We start from the raw sequence: 25,391 nt of genomic DNA on the forward strand, positions 1-25,391 counted from the left end.
TATCCATAATATGTTTTGGGTCTTACTTACACTTTTGGTTTCTCACACTAGGAGAAATAATGACATTTCCACATGGGTGTCTGATTTATTTCACTTAAGAGTATTGTCTCAAGGTACATTTGCTTACTTAGCAATCTTTCAAGTTTATCCTTTTTTGTGTCTCAGTAGTACTCCGTTGTACATATTTAAAAAAACCTTCTTAACCATTCATTGGTTGATGGACATTAGGGCTGTTTCTAAGATTTGGCTATTGCAAACTGTGCTGCTATAAACATGGATGAGCATATATCACCGTGTGATATATGTGTCTGATGCTTTTAATTCTTTCATGAAGATCAAGAAGGGGAATAGCTTGGGTCAAATGGAACCTCTAGTTTTAGTTTTTTGAGGAAAAGAGAAAGATGCCTTTAACTGTCCACTCGTTAGTGTTTGTGGTAGGTAGACAGATACAGATTGAACATGTATGTGTGTTACTTATTTAGTTTAAGAAGTTTATTTTTACAGGGTCACTATGAGTGAACCAAAGGAAATTAGCTAGAATTCACTTCAGATAATCATTTTGGTACCTAGCCTCACAGGATTGCGTGTGTGCGCATGCGCATCTGTGTGTGTGTGTGTGTGTGTGTGTGTGTGTGTGTGTATACACCAAAAGTATATGCAGAATGTCCTGATGGTAGGTCACCAGCTATTCTCTTGGGCTGCTGACTGAGAAGAGCTTATGTTTAGTGTGATGTTGGTGAGTGTTTGAGATCGCTCATAATGCGCTTTCTGCACTCGTATTGGGGCATCATTCTGGGGCATCAGATGCCCTCACCACAGTCCCATGGCTCTAGGTAAGGTGTGATCAGCCTGGAGCTGGCTGTGCTCCTCATCCCTGACCACACTTTGCCCAGACTCTCTCTGTCTTTGCTACTCCCCAGCTGCAGAAGCTCCTTCTGGCCACATCCTCACCACTGTCATGCTCTGACCCTCAGAAGGAGGGGACCACTTGGCGCCAGGCTGGCCTCAGATCCAGAAGTCAACGGTCGTGGGTCAAGGTATTTATGCTCCTGCCCAGAAGTTAGCCCAGGCCTTCGGTGGGCACCCCATGGCATAGCCATCAACTTGAGCAACGCGTGGCAGGTTCAGTTCACGTTAGTCTCTGTCCACACTACTCACACAATCATAGAGCATTGTCCTGGGCTCTGCTTCTTGAGATACAGCTTCGTGTGGGGTTCTAAAAAGAGCCCCGGATTTCCTCACACTTGAGGCTTTCAGTTGCCAATAGACCTTAACACACTTTGGACAGAGTGGCCTGCTCGGGGTTTGTATTAATGAGCTGATAGAAGGAGGCAGGATCCTCTCTGATTGTAGAGGCTGCCTTCAATACAATGTTGAGATTTTTTGGAGTGCCATTGGCAGGTTTGGAGTTCTGGACTCCAAGGATCCAAGCAACTGTTTTTGGGGCCTCATCTCCCAAGCCTAACAAGGAGGGCTGACGTGGGTGATGCCCAGGGGTTCGTGCTCCTTGTGGTTGTGCCCATGCTTGCGCCTCCTGCTGTGTACATGCCTATCCATGTGCTCCTGCCCATTTGTCCCCAACTGGCCTCCTGAAGTACAGCCTGCCCTCCTGCTTTCCATTGTGCAGTAGCTGAGCCCCTCGTTGGGCCAGTTCTGTGCCCTGTGGGATGCTAGCAGGCTTCTAGGCGGGGCGCCACAGCTAAGAGGAGGAGCCGCAGGACAAGGCAGCACTGGAAGAGAAGCCTCTGCGCAGGCACACGTGGGCAGGTGAGGCTTCCGAGGGACATCAGCTAATGCCAGCAAGCTGAGGGCTCGGGTGCTGCCCAGGGAGCTGCCCTTTGTTCTGCGAACACTGGGAAGCTACTGAATTTTCCTTTTTCTTTTCTTTTCTTTTTTTTTTTTTAAATTGAGGACTGGACCCAGGGCCTTTACACTGGTCTACTTCCCAGTCCTGTTTTATTCTTTACTTTGAAACAGGTTCCTGCTGATTACCCAAGTTTCCCAGACTGAGCTTAAACTTGTGATTCTGCCTCACGTTCCCAGAGAGCCAGGGTTGGAGGTGCAGGCCAGTGTACCAAGCAGATGGTTTCTTTTTTTATAACAACTGTTCTCAAGTACCACATATATCACGAAAGCTACCTTTGTCTGTTCTTGAGGTGGAGTCTCACTGCCTAGGTTGGTCTGAGCTCCTGGGCTCCAGTGATTCCCCGCCTTGGCCTCCCGAGTACTGGGACAGCTCGAGCCCTGCTAAAGCCACCTATCTTAAATGTATAATTTTGTGATTCTTAGTAAATGTACAGTCCTGTGACCATGACCATACTCCAGCTGCAGAACACATCCCCATTTACCCCAAAGGACCCCAGTGAGCCCATTTACAGTGAAGCTGCCCTGTTTTTAGCCATCGGCAGCCAACAGTGCAGGTCCTGGCCCTGTGTCTGGAGCGTGTGGATGGCACACGGGACGGACCAAGCAGGCTTCTGACAGTGCGTTCAGAAGGCTTTGCAGGGGCCAGTGCCTGGGGGAGACCCGCTGGGCTGGGCATTCCTCTGCTTCTCACTGCCTGAGCACAAGCAGGTGTGGTCTGTGTTGGAAGCTAGGAGCGGAGTGATGCCTGCATCCCTAGGGCCCGGGGCAGCAGCTAGGCCAGCAGGGGCAGAGCTGAGGGAAGGACTGTGCGCCCTCCCACCTCACGCTGGCCTATTTCTCACTCTAGACGGACAGCACCCAGGACAAGAAGGCTCCCGTGCCACAGCCTCAGAGCCGGCGATGTACAGAGCTACATAAGCACCTCACTTCGGTGCCATCCTGCCCCGGGGCAAGAGCCTGCTCTCCAGACAGAGGCCTGCAGCTGCCACTGAGTCCCCAGCTTCATGCCAAGGAGGAAGAGTTGCCCGGGGACGACTGTGCGAGCCCCCAGCCAGCCCCAGCCTCTCACCGGGACCCCGTGACACCGGGCAGGGCAAGCCCCCGTGCCCAGGTTCCTCCGGAGGACACACAGGCCATGGTGCAGCTTATTCGTTACATGCACACCTACTGCCTCCCCCAGAGGAAGCTTCCCTCGCAGGCCCCCGAGCCAGCCCCCCAGCCCTGCAGCAGCCCCTCCAGACTGCTCAGACCCCGGCCTCGGCACCCCTCTAAACCCTCCTGGGCTGAGTTCTCCATCCTGAGAGAACTTCTGGCTCAAGATGTCCTTTGTGATGTCAGCAAACCCTACCGCCTGGCCACGCCTGTCTATGCCTCCCTTACCCCCAAGGCCAGAGCCAGGCTTCCCAGAGACAACCAGGCCTCCCCTGCCCACCCATCCCCAGCAGAGGAGGTGAGGGTCTCAGCTTCACCCAGGAGCTTGGGGCCCAGACCAAGCTTGCGTCCATTGAGGCTGCAGGTGAGAGAGGACATCAGCCGGCCTGCCAACCTGCAGCAGCAGGAGGAAGAGGACGAGGAGGAGGAGCAGGAGGAGGATGAAGAAGAGGAAGAAGAAAAAGAGGAGGAGGAGGAAGAGGAGTGGGGCAGGAAAAGACCAGGCCAAGATCTGCCATGGACCAAGCTGGGGAGAAAGCTGGAGAGCTCTGTGTGCCCTGTGCGGCGCTCTCGGAGACTGAACCCCAACCTGGGCCCCTGGTTCATGTGCCCTGACGAGTTGCTGGTCCCCTCAGCTCACCAAGGTGCTCTGCCCTCACTGCATCCAGCTCCTGAGGCCTGCAACACCGAGAGACAGCTTGGCAGCCCCACAGATGAGGGCAGTGCCCAAGACCAGCAGCTCCTACGGGAACCCCAGATCCCTGCCCTGGAGAGTCCCTGTGAGAGTGGGTGTGGGGACACGGATGAGGACCCCAGCTGCCCACAGCTCCCTTCCAGAGGTAGTTGGAGCCATCGGCCCGCAAGAGGGGCAGGGGTGGGTGCAGCGAGTCCTCGTGACCCCAAGTGTTGTGCAGAGTGGGCAGGGCTCTTCCCTTCTCTGCCTCACCAATCACATCTCTGTGCAGTGAGCTGCTGGGGAAGCCCTCAGGAAAGCATCTGCACCTCCCTGATGTACCCACGGGCAAGGCATTGATTAATAAAAAAGGAGTGGGATGCCTGCCTGTCTTCATGGGGCTTATGTTTCAGGGAGGGAGAGAGGCAGTCGAAACCCAAAGGACGCTGATTACAAATTTGGTAAGTGTCCTAAAGAAGACCTCTAAGGGAGCGTGTAGCTGGACGTCGGCGTATAAGTCCTGCTTCACTATAAGGTTGGACTGAGGATGGTGGTAGGAATGACAGTAATAGTTATCAGTTGTGTACCTGCTGGTCTAAGCCTTCACACAGCTTTTCCCTTTCAGTCTGCATAAGAAGCCTGCGTGGTAGATATGGTGACCACCTCCATGTTAAAATCCAGAAACTGAGACTTAGCTCTTTAGAGCTCAGCCCCATGCTGGGCTGTCCAGCTGCAGCCCCGGGAGCAAGCGCTGTGCACCTGGGTGCTGTGCTCTGCCCGGGGACCTTCTGTGCCCACACACTCTTTCTGTGCAGCCACAGAGCTCCACCTGCCAAGCCCCTAGAGTGGGAGGTGGATTGCACTCGTTCCTGTCCTTCCCTGAGGAGGGCTTAGGGATTGGGTCAGCTGCCCTGACAGTGTGAGGTCTCCTTCCGGGGGAAACATCTGCTTATGGTGCCGTGTTGAAGAATGTTATTTATCTTATTTCCGTTTTTCTTTTTTCTTTTGGTCTTCTTTTCAGACTCCTCAAGGTGCCTCATGCTGGCCTTGTCGCAAAGGTAGATTTTTAAGAAATTATTTTATATTATTCCATAAGGTTTTGTCTTGTTGGATTTGTGAGTTGAAGGTAGAGGGATCTCTGCCCCTGAGCCCAGCCCTGTTCCTAGGCCTCTGCCCTGGTTGTCATCTCCTGATGATAAGAGCTAAGCTCCCTTCAAAGAAAGTTGGTTTTTAGAAGCTGGTCTCTGCAGGCCCAGGGGAAAGAAGGGGAGTGAAGCTCCCAGGATATTTCATAAGCTCTCCTCTTTGGGACCCTGACATGAGTTCTTTTCTCCATGAGGCAAAGCTGGCAGTGTGCATGACTACTCTCCACACCCTCCAACAGAGCTGTCTGTGTGTCCTAAAAGCTGTGCACTTTGAATTTCTCCAGCAGCCAGGGTGAGGGTCCCCTCAAATCCTCCCAAGACCCATGGGAGCAGCACCAAGGTCCATCACAGTATGCCCTTGCCCTCCTTGGATGCTAGGGCAGTGGGAGCCTGCTGCTGACTAGCCCCTTTCCTTTCTGTCCTCCCTGCCCCTCTCCTCAGTGACCCTCCTTTTGGCAAGAAGAGCTTTGAGCAGACCCTGAGCGTGGAGCTCTGTGGCACAGCAGGTGAGCTGGGGGGTTCAGCTGGCGGGGTGCCTTTGGGGAGCTGGCAAGGCCCCCCGGCCACAAGTCTCCTACACCAAACAGCTCCACAGGCAGTGTGGGTGCCTAGTGAGCCTTCACTGCCCCACCCCGCAGGCTGCGCTGGGCACTGAGGTGCGCAGAGTGTTTAGGAGGAAGGTCAGTGCCCTGGGCCAGCCATTCAGCTGCCAGAAATCGGCCCATGAGGTGATAGCAGAATCAGAAATGAAAGACACGGTTCTTTCCTAGAGAAGCCCGAGGTCTTGGGGCAGGGGAACAGATGTACCCTGAGAGCACTGTCTGATATGCACTCACTTCAAAGTGGGAGCAGGAGCTCCGGGAGAACAAGAGGGTTGGGACTGGGCAGAAGTATGGTCTGAGCACCCCTGGGCACCAGGGCAGGGACATCTGAGCTGGTCCTGAAAGATAAACCGGCCCTGGAAGACACAGCAGAGGTGTGCTTTGCGGTAGAGTCAGCATAGGCAAAGACATTGGCGAGTGGAGATTCAGGCTGCGCCAGAGACACTGGTCTCCTGGTCCTGCCCTGCAGTAGAACTGGGGGGTGGGGGGTGGCAGTCGGGAAAGAGCAGTCATAAAAGGACCAAAATGCAGAGGTATTTGGCTTTGGGGAGCCCCAGAGAGAAAGAGATGGGCATTGTAGCAACTTCCTGTGGTACATTAAAGCGAATGCCAAGGTCAGGTGTAGGAAAATCAAGGGCACTGTGGTGGCCAAATCCCATGGGCAGTTTCACTTGTGGTGCCTGCCCTGCTGTACCCCAGGAGACGCCTGAGTCAGGGCTCACTAAATGCTTGCAGGTAGAATAGGAGGAAGGGCCATCCCTAGACTTGGAGGCTTCTGCTGCCATTACCAAAACCACAGAAGGGATGGCAAGTGCTTCTCCTCCCATGCCGGTGCCAAAGAACTGAAGGATTCCCAGGCCACATCCAGGCTCAGGCAGTGAACAGTGCAATGATCCACTAGTGATGCCTGCCATCCATCTGTCAGGAGTGATGGCATGCAACCACTCCTTTACCTCCTTTACCATCCCAAACTAAGATCTTAGTGTCCCTTGGAGAAGAGCTCTGCCTTCCCCTCACTTGTTTCTCCTCTTGCCTGGGCAGGACTCACTCCCCCCACCACGCCACCCTACAAGCCCACAGAGGAAGATCCCTTCAAGCCGGACATCAAGCACAGCCCAGGTCAAGAGACAGCGCCGAGCCTCCCCTCCCCCGAGGCCCTCCCGCTCGAGGCTGCCCCAGGAGCTGCCCATAAGCGGCCCAAGAAGCCCTCAGAGCGAAGTGAGCTCCTGTCCCACCTGCGGCATGTCACAACCCAGCCAGCCTCCCAGGCTGGCCAGAAGCGTCCCTTCTCCTGTTCCTTTGGAGACCATGACTACTGCCAGGTGCTCAGGCCAGAGGACGCCCTACAGAGGAAGGTGCTGAGGTCCTGGGAGCCGTCAGGGGCCCACTTGGAGAACTGGCCCCAGCAAGGTGCCCCTTCTCAGGCTGAGACGCAGGCCTGGAGGAAGGAGGAGGACCATAGCTGTGACGCCTGCGTGCCCCCCAAGGACGGCATGCAACTGAGAGACCACGAGATCCGCGCCAGCCTCACCAAGCACTTCGGGCTGCTGGAGACGGCCCTGGAGGACGAAGACCTAGCCTCATGTAAGAGCCCTGAATATGATGCCTTTGAGGACAGCAGCAGCAGCAGTGGGGAGAGCAGCTTCCTCCTGGAGGAAGAGGAGGAGAGGGAGGAGGACGATGATGGAGAGGACTCAGGGGTCAGCCCCCCTTGCTCTGACCACTGCCCCTACCAGAGCCCACCCAGCAAGGCCAGTCGGCAGTTCTGTTCCCACAGCCACTCAAGCTGTGGCTCCTCATCCTGCCACTCCTGCTCACCAGCTACCCGGAGGAATTTCAGGTATAATGGGCAGCGGGCTGCTGAGGACTCAGTCCTCCTAGGGACAGGGGAGGGAGGATACCAGGGGACTTGCCCTGGAGCTGGGGCTGCATTTTTGTGTGGGGCGAGGCCTGGTGGAGGCTCCTTGAGGGAGATGGGGTTAAGCCCTGGAGGCAAATGTGTGACAGTCAAGGTGGTCCCAAGTCCTCTGGCCTCAGGGGAGTAAGAAAAGCCACTTTTTGGCCATTTGTAGCCTTACATTTCCACAAAGTTGCTCCTTATTATTCATTGTTTTCCATGTTTACGTTTGTCAGTGGAATAGATTTTTACACCAACATAATACAGACCCACATAGTTTAAAGTTTATATAACATCTTGTGAAAGAAAGGATTAGGGTCATTCCTGATTTTTCTACAAAATGGATTAAAGCAGAGATGAAGTTGGTTCCTGTTTCTCAGTGCCGTTGTGTGCTACCCTATAACTTCCTGCAGTAAGAGCTCAGGGCAGAGCTCATGTGTCCAAGCCCATTTGTGCATGCTGCCCTTGCTCACTGAACCAGACAGGAGAGGAAGCCAGCCCACAAGTGAGCCGGGCAGCTAGCAGAAGGCGTAGGACCTTGGCCGATTCGGGAAGCCTGCTCAGTCCTGTCTGGCCTTGAGGACACTATTTCACCCTCAGGGCAGTTAGAGGGGAACGGCCATGTGCCTGGGCGACCGCTAGGTGGTGCTCTTGGGTCCAGAGCAGAAAAACACACCGCCTGGTGTGAGGGGGTGGTGCATTTTGAGAAACTCCTGGGACTCCCCACTCCTGGATGTTTATTGGATGCTGTAAGGGTGAGGTTAGAGGTTTGCATTTCTAATGAGCTCACCAGTGAGGGTGTTGCCAAAGGACCATACTTCGAGATTGAAAATCAGGCACACAGCCGGCTTTTCTTACTAACACGTCAATGGCTCTTCACTGTTTGAAAATAAAGCCCATCTCTCTGTTCAGCATCAATCAGGAGGTTCCTGGGCTTTTCACCAGCCAGTGTTCACAAGCCCTAGGTTGTCTGTTAAGCAAAATGAATTCCCAAACACTGTCTTTAACAGCTTTGCCTATCAAGCCAGAAGCCAGCGAGGCAGATAACGCGCCAACTCTGGGCCAACTCCCTCTTGGGCTTCATTCACTTTTCCCAGGGGCAGCTCCTCTCTGCCAGCCCTCCATGGCCAAGGACCAGTCTCAGCCCCTGGTATGAAGGACACCAATGGCTGTTCTTTCTGCTAGGTGTGAGCACCGCCCAGTGAAGAGGGCTCCCTGCTCCCCTCCAGTGGGCTGAGGTTTTCTCTGAGACCCCTGTGGGTTCTTTTTCCTTCTGCTCTCAGGTCAGATGCAGGGCTGGCCATTTCTTCTCACTGTTATCTCAGTCTCTGCCCAGCTGCCTGGCAGGGCTCAGCGCTTGCCAACCCTCAGCCTTGTCCAGGCAGCTTCTCATCACTAGGAAGCACATTGAGGTTGGCTGAGCAGACAAACCAAACCCAGCAATGCCTTCCAGTCTTCTGGGTTCTGCAGGCAGGAAACGCTGACCAATTTCATTGCAAATTGATGATCTGGTTATTCTGTAGCACTTTAAACTTTGCAATCCATATCCCCTCTGCCTCTATTTTTGTTGTTGGTACTGCAGTACTCAGGACCACTGGACTGGACTCGAACTCAGGACCTCGTGCTTTCCAGGCAGGCGCTGTGCCACTGAGCTCCCTCCCTAGCCGCTGCCACCCTAGTTGAGCTTTCCAGATGCACTTGGCAGGGACATCTGCTCCTCATCCCATGTTATAGATGAGGCCCAGAGAGGTTGAAATAGAAAAGCAGGACAAGCATCTGTGGAGCAGTTCCTGAGCCCACTACTTTACTTATGTGTAGTTTCTGATTTAATCCTTAAAATTTAATCCTTAAAGTAGGTGGACATTGATTATCCCTGTTTGATACATGAAGAAGTGGAGCTGAGAGGGCTTCTGTAACCAGCTGAGCTCACCCAGCAGGGAGGTGGTACAGGCAGGATTTGAACATGGGTTTCCTGACTCAGAGCCTCGCTCTCATGCTCCCGTCCACTCCCTGGAGGCGCAAGGCCCCAAGCCTTGGTGTGGCCAGGGAGCTGCCACCTCTGCAGATAGGAGCTTTGCAGCCCCAGGCAGGGAGCTGTGAGGACACAGCTTGGTGATGTCAGGGCCTGAACTGGTGGAGAACAGCGGTCCTAGAGCTTGAAGACCTGCCTCGAGCTCCGACTTCCTCCATAGGCAAGTCCCAGCTTGAAACTCTGCCTTGGGAATTTACATCTGGAAAATGGGGAAATAGTTTTCCCAGGGTTTATTTATTTTTTTTCCATAAGATCCACTAAGATAATGAAGTAAAAGGGTCCCTCTCTACCCCCACTCCCCACTGACTGCCGTGAAAGGCAAGGCTCCAAAGGGCAGAGTTATAATTAGCAGAGTAGCAGGAGGTGTGCCTCCAGTGCTCAGGCCCAGCGCAGCCCTAGGCTGCCCTCGCGAGGGGAGGTGGGCTGCTGCAGAAGTGGGGTCCAGGGCTTCTGCACTCCAGAAGCCTTTGCTTCCCAGAGCAGTGTAGCTGCCCTCCGTGCTCCTCCCGACAATGAGAGCCTCTCCTCTGCTTGTTCATGACAGGTGTGAGAGCAGAGGGCCGGGTGCGGATGGAGCCCCAAGTGTCCGGCACGCCAGGAAGCGGCAGGAAAAGGCCATTGTAAGTGATCTGGGGCTCCAGCACCCAGACTGAATGGGGCACACAGGAGTGTCAAGAAGTGCTGGACCTGTCAGCCTTCCAGCACTCCTGGCCCTAAGGGATGGTGATTTGCAGAACACAGTTATGTTTCTCATTTCTCTCATTTGAAAGTCACAGGGGCCCCCCACAGCCATCAAAGCTGGCACTATGCAAATGTCAACCATTGGACTGCCCATGAGGTGTGCAGTTGGTGGCAACCTAGGGCTTGGCCTCGACGGCCTGGAGAAGACCAAGAGGGTGGGAAGGAGGGAGCTCACAGCCAGGCTGACTGGGTCACAAGCCAGGCCAGCCACGACCTTCTAGGTGACCTTGGGCAAGTCTCCAAGCTCCCTGAGCCTCTTTACTCATCTGCACACGGGGAGCTGGGTCTTGTGCTTCCTGAGGGGCCCTCCAACTTCACCAGGGCTAAATGGCCAGGAGGACCTGTCATGTCCGTGCCCACAGCCACAGTCCTCTCACAGAGTGTGTCCCAGGCCCTGGCCTCGTGGGGCTCCGCACAGAGCCACCTGCCAAGAAAATCTCCTAGCCAGCCAGCTATCCTGTGTCACTAGGAGGAAGGGAAGGAAGCAGCATGGAAACACAAGAGAACATGGGCTCCCGCTGGCGGGCATAGTGCTAGCCCCAGAGGAGCAGAGCTCTCTGCACGCAGGCCCTCACCCTGAGCTCTGTCACTGCCTCTGTTTAGGACTGAGTCTCCCTCAGTCACTAACTTGCACAGGATGGGCTCAAACTCACCGTCCGTCCTTCCTCAGCCTCCCAGAGTGTCATACCACTGTACCTGGCCATGTTTAGGCTTCTTGCTGTTTGACCAAAGAGGCACAGTCCTAGGCTTTGGGTGGCAGTGATGTGTAAAACAGACAAGCCCCCTCCCCCCATGGTTCTCTCCCATGGAGAGGAAAAACAATGACTTGTAAACGAAGGACTGCACAACGGTATTACAGATTAGGATGAGTGCAATGAAATTAGCATTATGACTAAAATGCCTGTGCTAAGTGATCATGCTTGCGCTGCTGGGAGAGCACATTTACACGGGTGCACGGGGAGAGGTATCTGCAGGGAGCTGGGCCCCAGAGGAGCTGCAGCGCTAGCAAAATTCAGGGTGCTTGTGGGTGTGGGCTTTGTGAGTGCAGGAAGCTGGGAGAACTCAGGCTTTCTCTGTGGAGCTGAACCCAAGTGGAGCATGCTGTGGGACAGCTGTGACAGCTGGTTCTGTCCTCCTGAGGAGCCCAGGCCTGAGTTTTCTCCCCGACACGTAGTTCTTGGGTGTGTGGTGGGAGAGGCTCTGGCTGTGTCCGTGCCCGTAAAAAGTCTGTCCAGACCACAGTCCATCTTGACCCAGCAGTAGCAGCTTTTACCCAGGTCAGAGTACAGATCCCCACGGAGAAGAGGGCGTTCTAGCCGGGGCGTCCGCTCGCTACCTCTGCCACACTGTCCGTGGCACCTGCTGGTAGAGCCGTGAGCTCTCCTGCAGGGGTTTCTTGTCCACAGCACTGTGTTGAGACATTAGCTGCCCCACCCGATCAAAACCAAAGATGTGGTGACTCCAGTAGCCTTACTGGCCCCATCTCTTTAGCTTTCCTTCCTGCCCACTTTGAGCCCCAGGGTAACCTGGCTCCCAACCCTTCCTCAGCAACTCCTAGGTCCACTCCATCACCACCCCCTCAGACTCAGGGTACAAGTACAGACACTGTGGACCATGCAACAGTATCTATGGTAACAGAGGCTGCCCTGTCAGCTGCCTCCACTCATTCCCCTCATGTAAGCAGGCAATTCCTGTGAGGGCCACTTCCCCTCTAGTCCTCAGTGGCCCTGCTGCAGTCAGAGCAGGTCCTCTGGTATAGAGATTGTCATGGTCTTCTCTCTGGCTCTAGCTGTTCAGCCAGGCTTTGGACAAGGGTGAGGACCCCATGGGAACAGTGATGTAGTCCCCCTCTCTCTTCTCTTTTTGAATAGGGAGAAGGCCGTGTTGTGTATGTTCGAAACCTCTCCAGTGACATGAGCTCCCGAGAGCTAAAGAAGCGCTTCGAGGTGTTTGGCGAGATCGTAGAGTGCCAGGTGCTGACCAGAAGTAAGAGGTGAGTCAGGACAAGCCATTGCAGGGGTGGGGAGGGCACAACTTCCCAGCCTGGGATGGCTGCCGAGAAGAGGCCCAAGGACATCTGGGGAACAGCCTAGGTCAGGGATGGTGACCAACAGCCTGCTGTGGCATGCGTGCCTCAGGTTCACCACCACGAGACCTAGAGGCCAGACCCAGGGAAGGACCCCTGATGGTTGTTCACCAGTAAAGACAACAAGCGTGGCTGATGGTCCACTCCGGGCAGCGGGTCATGCATTCTCTGAACTAAATTTCCAGCACTCCGGGGTCACAGGCACTCGTGTTCTTTGTATTGCTTTTCTTTCTGGGTGAGCTTGGTCAAACTGAGCGCTCCTTCATGGCAGAGCCAGACTGGGGCCCACGCATCCATTCTGGGGCTCAGCTGCATCCTCTCACTGCCCACCTTCCTCCTGCTCTCTGCAGTGGAGCTCCTGGCCCCCCAGTTCCTGGCCAGCCCTGCATCTTCCTCCCCCATCTGCGGAGCAGTGTTTTATCTGTCAGGGAATCAGCAGAAAGCTCAGGGTGCCTGTGACTGCACAGTTGAGATGTCAAAACCTTGTCGGGTTTGAAGTATTGCTAAATTATCTCCCATTACACTTGCAAGCTAAGTTATTAGGGCTTTGAATTTGTGGTTTAATAATAGTTAAAAAAAAAAACTTGAGCAGGAAAATGACTTCTTATGTATCAATCATTATAGCACTTCATACCCACTACAAAGGTGAGGATTAAAAAGCAGAAAATAAAGGCTGGGGAAGATGTGGAGAAATTGGGACTCTGGTGTGGTACTGGTGGGACAGTGAACCAGGCGGCCGACCTGGGAAGCACTGCGAGAGCGCCTCAGAAGCTTCCATACAGAGCCGTTGTGCGATGTAGCCGTTCTGCAGTGGGTAGAAAAGGACTGAACAAAGATCACAAAGAGATACCGGCTTGCCCGTGTCCAAAGCAATGTGATGCCAAATAGCAAAGAGACAGAAACAAGCCGAACACCTACTGATGGATAGACAAATAAGACGGTGTCTGTCCATCTAGTGGAGTAGCGCGTGACCCTAAGAGGGAAGGGGATTCTGACATGGGCCACCACATGAATGGACATGTAGAATGGCTGAAGATATGATTTCACTTAGGCTATATCTAAAGTGATCAAAGTCATACTGACAGGAAGTAGTAACAGTTGCGAGGCTGTGAGCGGAAGGGATGCAGAGGAGTTACTTTTCTATGGATATAGGAAAAATAAGGAAGGTAAATTTCTTTTTCTTTTCCTCTCCTTACTTCCTTTTTCTCTCCCTCCTCTCTTTTTTGTTTCTTTTCTTCACTCCCCTCTCTTCCCCTCCCCCTCGCCCCTTCTTTCCTTCATGGTACTGGAGATTGAACTGAAAACCTTCACACTGAGCTAGATCTCCAGTCCTTTTTATTTTTTATTTTTACCTTGACACAAAGTCTTGCTTTGTCATTAAGTTGTCTAGGCTGAGCTGGAACTGGCAGTCCTCCTGCCTCAGCCTCCTAGAGTACTGGGTTATACCCATGTGCCACTATGCCCAGTTGATAATTCTTTTTTTTTTTAATGTATTTGGTACAGGGTCTCACTACGCAGCTCACATGAGTAGTGATCCTATTTCAGCCTCACCTGGCTTGGGATTTCAGGGTTGCACCACCCCGCCTGGACTTGGTGGACAGCAAGCATGTCATGTGGTACCAAGGACTGAACCAGGGTCCTTGCGCTTGCCTATGCAGGTGCTGAGACTGCTGACTATCTCCATGGCCCAGTTGGTAAATTTTGTTAGTTTTTACAAATAAAAAATGTTTACAAATAAAACTTATACAAATATTATACAAATAGAACTTTTAAAAATTTTGCACGTTGGGGCCAGGGAGATGGTTCAGTGGAATAAGCACTTGCCTGGCAAGTGCAAGGGCCTAAATTCAATCCCCAGTTTCGGGGGGGAAAAAAAAAAGCACAATCTTCAGGATATCAGATGAAGGTAACATGGAAAAGCAGGGAAGCAAATAGATCTCTGAAGGGAAAAATCATTGTGTTAAGATTTTAAAAGTGTACATGAGGGGGCCCAGCCCTAGCTCAGTTCTTTAAGTGGCTGCTTCCACAATGCTGGCAGCCTCAGTTTGCTGTAGTTCGATCCCCACAACACTCCAGCCATGCAAAAGTGCCCTGAAGGCATTCAAGGAGCAAAAAAATAAAATAAAATAAAATAAAATAAAATAAAATAAAATAAAATAAAATAAAAGTGTACATGACCTTCTGAAAAGAGGCTTGGCCCTGCTGCGAGCTTCAGACCCTATTACGTCCACTGGGGGCAGAAGTCCTCCTTTGTCCCACTCAGAGAGGTATCAGGAAACTCGATTCGTCTGAGTGGGTGCTAGCTTCCTGTTGCTGTTAAGCCGGTCCTGAGCAGTAGGAAAATGGCGCTTGTCTCTGCTCTTGAACCACCTCTATAACAGCTGGATTATCGGTGAGGTTCTTTTTCTTCTTGTTTATGGAAACTGAAATGTCAAGGCAGAACCGCCTTTGGGTCCTTCTTGCCTGGCAGCCTTCTTGGTGTCTGGCTTTCCTCCTGGTCATGTAGAAGCTGCCTCCTGCACTGAGCCTCCCTCTTTCCTACTGGAAGCCACTGCCTCCCTTCCTCACAGGTCCAGCAGAGATCTGGGGTGGGCCACTGGAGTTTACTTTGGGTGACACGCTTACCTTGATGGCCTGGTGCGTTACACAGTGCTGTTGGGGAGGAAGGGATTGCCTGCAAGCAGGTGGACATCGTAGGCATCTTCCAGGTGGGTGAGATATGTACAGAACAGCAGCCACAGGAGGGAGGCAGAGGCACGTAGCAGCCAAGGAAGTGACCGCTAAGGCCCCTTGGGAAGTGGGCGTAATAGGGTCATGCAGGCGACTGCTAAGAGCAGCCACTTTAACATCAGGAAGGCCTGGGTTCGAATCATTGCTCTGCCCCTTGCCTTTGGGCAGGTTCCCAAATTCTGCAGGGCCTGTTTCTTTATGGTGAGATGGAGAGAACAGTATGCATGTCCTGGGGCAGCTGTCACTATGTCCCTGTGTGAGACGGTGTACTCAGTGCCTGGCAAACATTCTACAGATAAGCTGCTCCAACTCCTACCCAGTGTATGTGTGGGCCTAGCAAATGGTGCCATCTCTCACTGTGGGGCCATGTAACAGGGTTACTGAGTCAGGTGGCCTTCTGCTTCTCTAGTAAGGGCTGGCCTGACAGTGTACGCCAGGCCGGCCCAGACACATGCTACCCTGTTGTCCCCGTAGAGGCGAGAAGCATGGTTTCATCACCTACCGGTGTTCTGAGCACGCAGCCCTGTCCCTGCAGAATGGCGCAGCCCTGAGGAAGCGCAACGAGCCCTCCTTCCAGCTGCGCTCGGGCGGGTTCCGGCACTTCCGCTGGACCCGACATACTGACTATGGTAAGCACCCAAGTGAGGCCCAGCCAGAGGCTGGCAGGCAGTAGCTTCCTTTAATGACACCCAGAACTAAGGCGCCTCCAGAATGTGGCTCCCTGTCCAGGCCCCAGTATCCGGAGGGGTGTAACTGCAGCCTCTCTGCCTGTTTTGGTCTCTGTCTTATAACTGCCACCAAAAACAAAAACCTCCGTGGCCTCTAGGAACCATGACCTCATTGGCCAGCTGCTGCGCTGGAGAAGAAGGGGTGTTCGATGGTGACCCAATGTGGTAGCAGTTTTGTCCTTTAATGGACCACAATGTAACAACTCTGTCATCATGCCATTGCCATTTGGGGACAAATTGGTAAAGAAGGACAAACAAGTACAGCATAGTGGAGAGCCCAAGGTAACCTTCAGAGTACAGGGCCGAGTATCAGGGACTGGGTGGCCAGGAGCAGTTCTCCTGGCTGTATAACTGCTTGTGGGACCCAGGCTCCCACTCTGTACAAGAAAGTGATTCCAGTTTTGTTAGCTTTTCCTTACGTGCCTCAGCAGCAGGTTATTAATGGGTGGGATCCTGTTAGGGGAAGTAGGATCCTAGGCTGTTAGAGCAGAAAGGAGCCCTAGAATATTCTTGTTTGGGCCCTGTTTGCTCTGTAAAAGAGAGAGAGACCCTAAGACATCAACAGCATAGTAGAGATGTCACAGGAGGATGGCTATCAATACGAACTGTCCAGGGCTCATCTCTATTCTGTGACACCATGGACCACACGCGCCCTGTGGGGCCCACCCCTGTGGCAGATATGCCTGTCCTCTGGCCTTTATAAGGTGTTCACTGCCTCCTTCTCCCATTGACCCTCCAGACGGCAACCCAGAGGAGGCCCTTTCTGCGTCCGGGAAAAGCAAGTATGAAGCCATGGATTTTGACAGCTTGCTGAAAGAGGCCCTGCAGAGCCTACACTGACAACAGCCTTAACCTCCGAGGAATACCTCAATACCTCAGACAAGGCCCTTCCAATATGTTTACGTTTTCAAAGAAAGAAGTGTATGGGAATGCGAGAGCGAGCCAGCGTGCGTGAGAGAGAACACACGTGAGAGAGACTTGAAATGACTGTCCTTTTCAAAAACAAATCGATGTTTACATTGCACAAAGCTGCTTCTGTCTGTGAGTTTCCATGATGTTGATGTTCCACTGCCACATTAGTGTCCTTGCTTCCAAAGGGTTGCCTGGGTGCGCCTCAGAATGCTGGGTCAGTCACCCTCTGCCCTCCTGCCCGACTGACTTCCTCTCGTAGACTTGCAGCCTGTTCACCATAACATCTCCTGTCTGTAGTGTGTGATGATGAAATTGTCACTTGTGAATAGAATCAGGATTATAAACTCATTTTTAATTGAAGAAAAAAGTATATCCTTAAAATAATGTATCTATGGCTCAGATGTACTGTGCCTAGGATTATTGTATTGCTTCCTTGATTTTTAACTATGCACAGTTGTGAGGTGTTTGCCATTGAGCTGCGCTGCTCCCCTGTCAGATTGCCCTGGAGGAGCTGGGGGAGCCAGGCGGCTGGTCCCCAGGCAAGCGGTCCCTACAGCCACAACAAGGAGGAGCAGTGGAGAAATAGTTCTGGGTCTCTTCCGCCAAGTCCTGCCATGACTTGTTTTGAGCAAGTTGGAGTCAAGTTAGTGCAAGCCCCCATCTCGTGCCCAGCTCACACTGAAGAGTGTGCCCAGCTAGAGCCTGTGTGAAGCTAGGGAAAGGGATGTGACTCCCATTTTCCAGTGGAAGCAGTGGTGCCCTGGTGGGCAAAGTGACTTGCCCAAAGCCCCATGGCCAGTGAGAAGGCAGAGCAGTACCTCAGCCCAGGCCTCTGATTCTAGTTCCCAATGGATGGACGCCCTGGCTCGGGGATTGGTAGAGGTGAGGGCTGCATTGGGCAGCAGAAGCCAAAGGGCTCATCTGGGGGCTAAGTCAGCTGCTGACTTCTGAGCGTGAGGTGGGGCCCAGCCCCAGCTTGTGCCCGAGTGTGCCATTGGCTTGGATCCTAAGTGAACACACAGTTGGGGCTTGGAGATGCCACTGCAGTGGGACACATGTCTAACAGCAGCTGTCCTTTGGGGACCAGCTGCCAGCCCATCCTCCTATCTTCACCTTGGCCCCACCTGTGAGGTTGTTTTGATGGCTAGGGCAGGGGGTACAAGAGGAAGATGCACAGGTGGGGACAAATAAAGCAACATCTGAGCTCCCTTCAAACTTGGGCGACATTTGGATTGGGCTTTACTTCCAACCTTGTGTTCTTGCCTGATGACAAAGCTGTGTCCAGCTTGATGTCCTGGGAATACCTTGGAGCCACCTGGGAGAGCGCATGGCCAGGCAGGGTGTGACCGTATCTCTCCTGCTTCCCACAGAGTGTCCCACCCTTGGTCTTTTTCATATGTCAGAGTTCCCTGAGACACTTCTGTACTTTAAGAACTAAAAGGCCCTACCACTTCCACAAGCTTGAATGCGACTCGCTAAATAAGATAAGTTCTCTGTTGCTGCGTGCAGGCCTCATCCCTTGGGAATTGGTAAACGGAGGCCCTTGAGGATTGCTGTTGCCCTGGATGATGAGGGTGCTCCCCGCCAGGAGAAGGCTAAGGAAGACAGGCTCTAGGGAATTTGAGCTATTGTGTATCGTCAGTTTTCTGTGAGATGGAGTGAGGGGAGAATTAGGCAGGGTTCGAGAGTCTGGGCTTCTATTAAGGACAGCAAACATGCAGCACCTGGGCCACGACGTCTGCATTGCTGGCCGATGCAGACACAAGTAACCTGCCACGTAGCTCCTATTCCTTGAGCCTGATTCCTCAGTGCAGTGTTTTCGGCAGTGATCAGAGTTTATCTAATATCCTGCTCTGATCTTTAAAAGCCTCCCATCAGTCATACAGAACTGAATGCTGGCTGGGTTTCATGCTAGCTCCTTGTCTGCCTGTCATGCCCTGGTCAAAGAAAAAAAAATATCCCTAAAGCCATTCCCTGGCACACGACTGCCTGTGCTACTGTGACATACATCTTTGTTGAGGAGGGTGAGATGGGGGTGAGGGGTAGTAGACAGGAACATATTTAGGGAAGCCAGGGTTTGTAAGGGTGGGCCAAAAGGGGCTTTTCCACAGCACAGACTGTCATTTGAGATCCTTTTGTAGCTGCTCACTGCCCAGCACGTGGTAGGCACATCATAAGTGGAAGGAGCAGTAGTAAAATCCTGCTGGTGCCTCCTCTGGGACCTGATTTTCATCGAGGAATAGATTTCATCCCATCGAAAGGACAGACACCGGATGCAGGGTGGAGAGCTGGCAAGTCCTGACTTTGCCAAGAGCTTCCTGCCGAGCTTTGCTCAGGCTCTTCCCTCTGGGCCTCGGGTGCTGGAAGGAGTTGTCAGGTGATATCTTCCAGTTGCTTCCTCCTCAGTTCCACTGCCTTGGGCTGGTGGTTCCTGCAGATAAAGAGAGGCTGGCTTTCAGGGAAGGGGGAGCTTTGCCCTCCCCACCTTCAGGGTCAGCTGACACTGCCCTTGCACACAGTTCCGACCCGGGCACTGGATGTCGCTTAGACATTTGCCCTTGAGCACAGCAGCGGCAGCCACCTGGGCATGCTGTTGGCATCTGATGTGCCTGAGGGCAGGGCTGGGGCACCTATAGGGAGGGTAGGATGCTTGGCACAGGCACACAACAATCTGCTTGTCACCCCATACAAAAAAAGGCTACAAGTTCTAAAGCTGACCAACCCTGCCGACAACTTCTGTCTGGAAGACTCATTCGGTGCTGTGTATTATTCACCAAGGAGACTCCAGGGTCTCTCCAGGAAGAGTCAGCCTTGGTCCCTTTCCCACCAAATTAAGAAGTAGCCCAGAGGGGGCAGCTGCCTTTGGCAACCATCTCACCATAGCTCTGTCCTAGTATTTGCTCTCAGTGATGTTTACATGTGATTGCCATAACCGCTTCTGTAGACTGTGTCGACAGCCTCCTGTGTAGGGCAGGCTGTACTGTCCAACTCTGTGCCCTGCTGGTGTTTTCCAGAAATGTCTGATCCAGCCGTTAAGTGGAATTCTTCCATCTCCTTCCTCAGTCGGTACAGGCTGAATCAGAATCCTCGTTCTTGGGGGCTCTGGTTACCGAAGGAAAATGCATCAAATAGGTAAAGAATCTGAGTGCTTGGAGTGCAGCCCAGATCCCACTCCCTCACCCCCATGCCCTCCCCACCCCCACCAGAAACTGCTTTGCGTCAGAAAGCATCTGTAGGGGTTGCCCAGCATCTGTGTGGAGCACTTAGGAAAGCGGCAGGGCTCCAGGGGCAAGCGAGGAGATGGGGAGGCCAGGAGGCTGTGAGCTGCAGACTCGGTATTCAAGTCCTGACATGGGAAAAGACAGTCTGTTGTCTTTGACGAGGTGAAACGTTGCTCACCAACTTTTTGGAGGTGATTTGTTCTGGACGCATGTGATGTACTTGCCGGGGCTGCTGGAGAGGTGGTAAGCAGTGGGACAAGCAAGGCCCTGGCAGCCCTGTTGCTCTGCGTGCGTAAGCCCTGTCCGTGGGCCAGGCCTTGAGTGCAATTGAATGCAGCTGAGCCTGCAGCCTGAGATGGGGTCATCTCTGCTATGACGCAGCATCAACCCTGAAGATGTTGATGTGACTCACTGATGTTAACAGTAAAGTCTTTTTTTTTTTTTTTTTTTTTTAAAGCATTTGAGATTTACCACTGTGGTGTTTGGAGGAACACCATATCCAGTGTCAGACATGACCAAGGTTAAAAAATGGATGTGTATTACTAGCAAAGTGAGCCTAATGGTATTGGCCAAAGAGGAGTGACCCTCTCACCCCTACCAGGGGTGCGGGGAAAGAAACTGACTGGAACATATGTGCAATATGCTAAAGTTGGTCCCAAAGTCCCTGCAGTGTTTGCACAGTTTGCAGAATCAGGCAGTACAGGGTAAATGGAGGAGCACCTGAGAAGTGGAAGCCCCAGCACAACTATGCCACTGCCCAGAACAGGTGTGGGATGAGGTGCACCCCTGGTGCCAGTTGCAGGGCCCCCAGGATGTAGGCAGAGGTGGATTTTGCATCAAGCAGCAGAAGCACCAAGTGAATGCTGAGGCTTCATCCTGGCCCTGTTTCTCCACTGGCAAATCTGGGTCTCCTTTGGCTGTGTGAGGTGCTGTCCCGGAGACCAGAGCAGGGTGGCAGAAAGGAGGCTGGTATGAGGAAGGAGAGGGTAGGGGTGCCTCTTGGGCAACAGAAGCCATAGGGCAGCCAGCTCCAGAGCCAGCTGTTCACTGGCCTCTTTGCCAGTGAAGCCCTGGAAATAGGGAATGATAGATCTTGGTGCCTACTTTTGTTAAAAGATTAAGAACAGCCCAACCAACTAAAATGGGTGTGTGAAACAAACCATTTAACTTTAAGCCATCTCTTAGTGAGAAGCCTCAAGGGTTCTTACTTGCTGCGTGACCTTAGGCCTCCTTTTTCTAGTCTAACAAATGAGATTCTCGAATGATACGGGCACTCCCAGCCCAGAGCAAGGTGAGTCCATCTCTCCCCTGTGAAGTCAGTTCGTCTTGGCTGCATGCAGCTCTGTGCAGGGAGTGGGTCTTCACAAGGGAACTGGCCAGCAACTGGCCCAGTCCCACCTAGTCCTGGCTGAGTGGCCTTGGATGAGGAGGCCGGCTCCCCGGGACGATCTAAGCCATAGTTCTTTGTGGGGATGGTGACTAACAACCCCAGTTGGGCTTGGAGGCCACATCAGTCTCACATTAGCCTTGTCATCGTCCCCACCGAACAGCTTTTAATGCGAATGTTGTGACCGCCTGGCTGTTTCAACACTCTTGCTCACAGACAATACTAGCAATATACTTGTTTTGCAAAACAACTTCACTTAGGCACTTTTCGCACATTTCTTTCCAATGATTGTAAAACATATGGGGCAACAGGAGGCATCAATCACGCTGCATATGCTTAGGGCAGCTTTTGTCTTTCATTTCTTTGATGGTATATAGCAGTAGTAATTGAGTCTTTGGGTTTGCCAGGGACAGATTTTCAGAAATCCTGTTGCATCAGAACACCTTGCACAGGCAGAAGGAGTACCAAAATACAGCTGCCAAAACAGGGTGACTTGGAAACTAGTGTTTCCATCGGTGGTCAGTCCTTGGGCTGTGCAGCAGTTCCTGAGACGGTATTCCTATGGCTAGCACCTGCTCTGTGCTGTATTACTATTATTATTATTATTTTTATTATTTATTATTATTTGTCAAAAGATTGTCCAAGGAAGCCTTAAAGAGCCTCCGTTTTCCCTTTGCTGGCCTTGCTCACAGGGCACTTGGGATGGGCAGTGGTCAGTTGCCGCCTCAGCACTTTGCCTTATCAACATGCGGTTGCCACCTAGTGGCCGAAGACTGTATCCATCACCTACCCGGATGGACAGTCTAACACTAACCTTGGGAATGGATTATAATGGCAGCAGCAAATTGCCTGGGTGTTCAGAGCTGAGTAAGACGCGAGGGTCAAAGGATTCCGGAAGCAGCCACTTAAGCTTGCGCACCGTCTGTGAAATGCACTAGGTGTCCAGTGGGTGGACAAGAGTGGACCACGCGTGTGGTACAAGGAGGTTTGCTGTAACTGCAATACTGGCAGCCTGGCTGCTGACCTTGTTAAGTGAACCTCTGCAAGGTGGCCGCCTTACACCCTCAGGATGCGGGAGGAGGCCAGGATGAGCACGGGGCTGGGGGATCGCTGGCCTTGACCTTTGATGCGGTCCACCGAATAGCCAAACGAGGTTGGTGGGTTTTTTTCCCCTTTGTTTGTTTTTGTATTTTGTATTTTAAAATTTTGTCAAATATTTTCATGTTAGGAATAAAAAGTCATAAACTATTCCCAACTTTGTTTCTTGAGGGATGTTTTGATTCCACTCGAAACAGGTTGGAAATCTCAAGGGGGGCATGGTCTGGGTGGTATGTGGAACAGGGTGGTGAGCCACTTGGATTTCTAGGTGGTTCCTGGGGAAGATGACCATCTAGAAGTCCAGCTCAGTGCAATCTGCCCCGGGTGTTCATACCCACCCTCTCATCTCCCCATGCCCTTTAGCGTCGGCTTGGAGCATCTGCTGGTCCCAGAGGCAGCTGCTGATGTTGACGTCAACATGAACTCCCTCTCCCTGACCCTAGGTCTTTAGAGATGATGTCTGTAGCTAGCCTTAATGATGGGGCAAGGTGGTCCCATGTCCCTTCCAGCATTTCCAAATCTTGGACTCAAAATCCTTTTCTCTTGGTGAGACCATGCAACCTAGAGAATGCTGAGCAATAGGGAGCCAGGGCTTTCCCTGGCTCTGGGACAGGGTCAAAAGCAGGGAATGGCTAAACATGGTGGTTTTGTCATCCCCAGTGGTACTACTGTAGGGGGCATTATTTATTAGGAAGCTCAACAAGGCAACTACAGCCTGGGGTGCGTGAGTGTGAGGCTGTGTTTGTGGTGTGTCTGCGCGCGTGTGTGTAGGTGCGCCTGTGTATGCCTGTGTGCACGTTTGTCTGTGCCTGTGCTGTGTGTGTGTGTAACTACATTGATGCATTTCTTGAGAAAGGTGCAAGAATTTCACCGACACAGAGGGACACATCTGCTTTGTTATTTATAATAGAAAGCTAAATTTTAATTTTTTAAAGGACACTGCTGATGATTGAGAATCGAGTTTTTAGTTTTGCTATTTTTTTTAATTGGTAGAGGATTTTTATATATTTTTTCCATTTTGTTGGGTTGTGTCCTTATTTATATAAATACTTTATCTGTAAGAGGCAAAGAAGAAATCTTTGCTTTTAATTATTGTGGTTGTCATTGTCCCTATTTTATTTCTGGTGTGATTTCTCTGTCTTACCTTCTAAATGAGAAGATGTTTTCCTGTATTTGTACATTGTCAAAATCTATAGTTTCATAGATAATTTAACCAAATTGCTGTATGTATTATTATTATTCTGTGAGTATAAAGTTCTATTTTAACGTCTGTAAATACTTCAGAACTGGCTTCTTTTCTCCAGCTCCCGCTGTGGAGTTATTGTTTACATCACAGAAACTGTAGAATCTCTATGCTCATGTACTGTAAATAGTGAAGTGATCTGCTTATAAATAAACTTAACAAATACACTATGAGATTAAACAGAGAACACCACCCCAGCCCTGCCCCCGTGTGTCTTTCTTTATTGGTGCTATGAGCTCACAGCACGCAGGCCACCGAACAGGGAAGGGTCCAGTTCCGGGTCATCTTAGAAGGGCTCCAGTCGAGCGTGGCCCCCCTTCTCCCAGACTCTGCTAGTTGAGTCTTACTCCCCCAGGATGCTATTCATAGCCCAGCCCAGGCTCATCTCACACAACGCTTCTGAACAAAGACTTCCTTGTCCTAGCAGACCTGCTTTCCGCACCAGCACACTAAGTAAATGTTTTCTATGAGACATTTGATATTGTTTAAAGAAAAAAAAAGTCATCAGTTCCAGTGAGAGGATCTCTTCGAGGGCAGACCTGCACCATGCCCTGTGCCGGGGTGAGCCCGAGACATCTTTCTCTGGGTACCTGCTTGCAGCCAGTGTGGGAGGAGGTGGCATCTCTCAAGACTTGAAGTCTTGGAGCCAGGCATGGTGGCACATGCCTGTCAGCCCAGGACTTGGGAGGCAGCAGCAGGATTGCCATGAGTTTGAGGCCAGCCTGAACTACATAGCAAGACCCTATGTGGGGAGAAAAGAAAAAAAAAAAGCCACCCAAAGACTAGAAGTCTTGCCCATGTGCTATTTCCCTTTGTTTAAGAGAATGAATAAAAAAATAAATAAAATGTTTAAAAAAGAAAGAATGACAACTTCATTTTGTCCCAAAGCTTTTTAAGTGAACTCTTTGTGCAAGATACCCATGAACCCCCCAGAAGGGTAAACCGTGGGCAAAAAGGAGAATGCACAGATGCGAACTAGAACAATAGCTCATTGCATTTCAAGGTGTAGGAGAACTATTTTCAAATTGTTTATTGCATGTAGGAACCATTCTCATTGGTCAGGTGATTTATCTTCTGACTCTGTGACATTTGTTCAGGTTTCTTCAGTGGAAAGGGAGAAGATCCTGATTTTTCCCATTTCTACTTCAGGCCAGGGCCGCCTGGCCTGGATTCCAGTCCTTCGGAAGGAAGCTGTGTGACAGACCGCTCAGTGTCTGTCGCCCTTGACCTAATTAGGTGGTAGGTAAGCTCCAGGAGCCCAGGACTGCTGCCTGCAAGGAATAGGATGGCAGATTTATGACCTCAAGACTTGCATATGGGACCTCACTTGGTCTCCTGCTTCTATGTTAGGTGAACTTGGATGTGGCTCCTTTTAGCCTGCTGGTTTCCTGAGCTGTAAACTGTGATGACTTGGCTAGATGAACTCAAAGAGCTTTTATATTAAAATAAAAAGCTGATTCTCAGAAGGGGTTCTCACATCAGGCTGCTTGGCTTTGATTCCGGACCCCATCATGTACCAACTGCTGTCTTGGGCAGGTTTCTTAACTCTTGAGTCTGCTCTTCACGTGGCAAATAGGTCTGGTAACACTTCTGCCCTATAGGGTTGTTGTGCGATCAAAATTGAGTCATGCACAGTAGCTAGGCCAGTGTGCGCTCTTAGCTTGAACTGTGGCTTTCATTGTGCACCCTCCTTCGGTGCAAGCCCTGTGAGAGAGGCACGGCAAGGGTTCTGACCCTCAGTGGACAGAAAGAGGCTGCAGGAAGCTGTCCAAGAGACTTAGAAGTGTCGTGGCAGACCCAAGGCCAGCAGTATTTATGCCTACGTGTTTCACATGACATTTATTTCTCCTCTCTATCCTGTCGCTTAGCCACCACTCA

General features: G+C 51.8%; 1 protein-coding gene across 3 annotated transcripts in view; it reads left to right on the top strand.

Moving 5' to 3' along the window:
* Positions 1–25,391, top strand: part of Ppargc1b (PPARG coactivator 1 beta) — a 124,533-nt gene that overhangs the window by 88,293 nt on the left and 10,849 nt on the right. The window contains exons 4-12 of one of the 3 annotated variants that reach the window (XR_002821113.1): positions 921–1,037; positions 2,714–3,857; positions 4,713–4,749; positions 5,278–5,342; positions 6,480–7,278; positions 9,912–9,987; positions 11,980–12,101; positions 15,399–15,553; positions 16,392–22,325. Coding sequence is in view for 2 of the 3 variants with exons in the window: in XM_004631289.2 (XP_004631346.1) it covers positions 921–1,037; positions 2,714–3,857; positions 4,713–4,749; positions 5,278–5,342; positions 6,480–7,278; positions 9,912–9,987; positions 11,980–12,101; positions 15,399–15,553; positions 16,392–16,492 (2,616 nt within the window). In the remaining variant the exon portion in view is untranslated. Of the gene's footprint in view, positions 1–920; positions 1,038–2,713; positions 3,858–4,712; positions 4,750–5,277; positions 5,343–6,479; positions 7,279–9,911; positions 9,988–11,979; positions 12,102–15,398; positions 15,554–16,391; positions 23,696–25,391 lie in introns of those variants that run through there. The other 2 variants (XM_004631289.2, XM_023715267.1) reach the window with 2 other exon arrangements.

The sequence above is a fragment of the Octodon degus genome, unplaced genomic scaffold, assembly GCF_000260255.1.
Source record: "Octodon degus isolate 3935 unplaced genomic scaffold, OctDeg1.0 scaffold00040, whole genome shotgun sequence".
In the NCBI taxonomy this organism is placed as follows: domain Eukaryota; kingdom Metazoa; phylum Chordata; class Mammalia; order Rodentia; family Octodontidae; genus Octodon; species Octodon degus.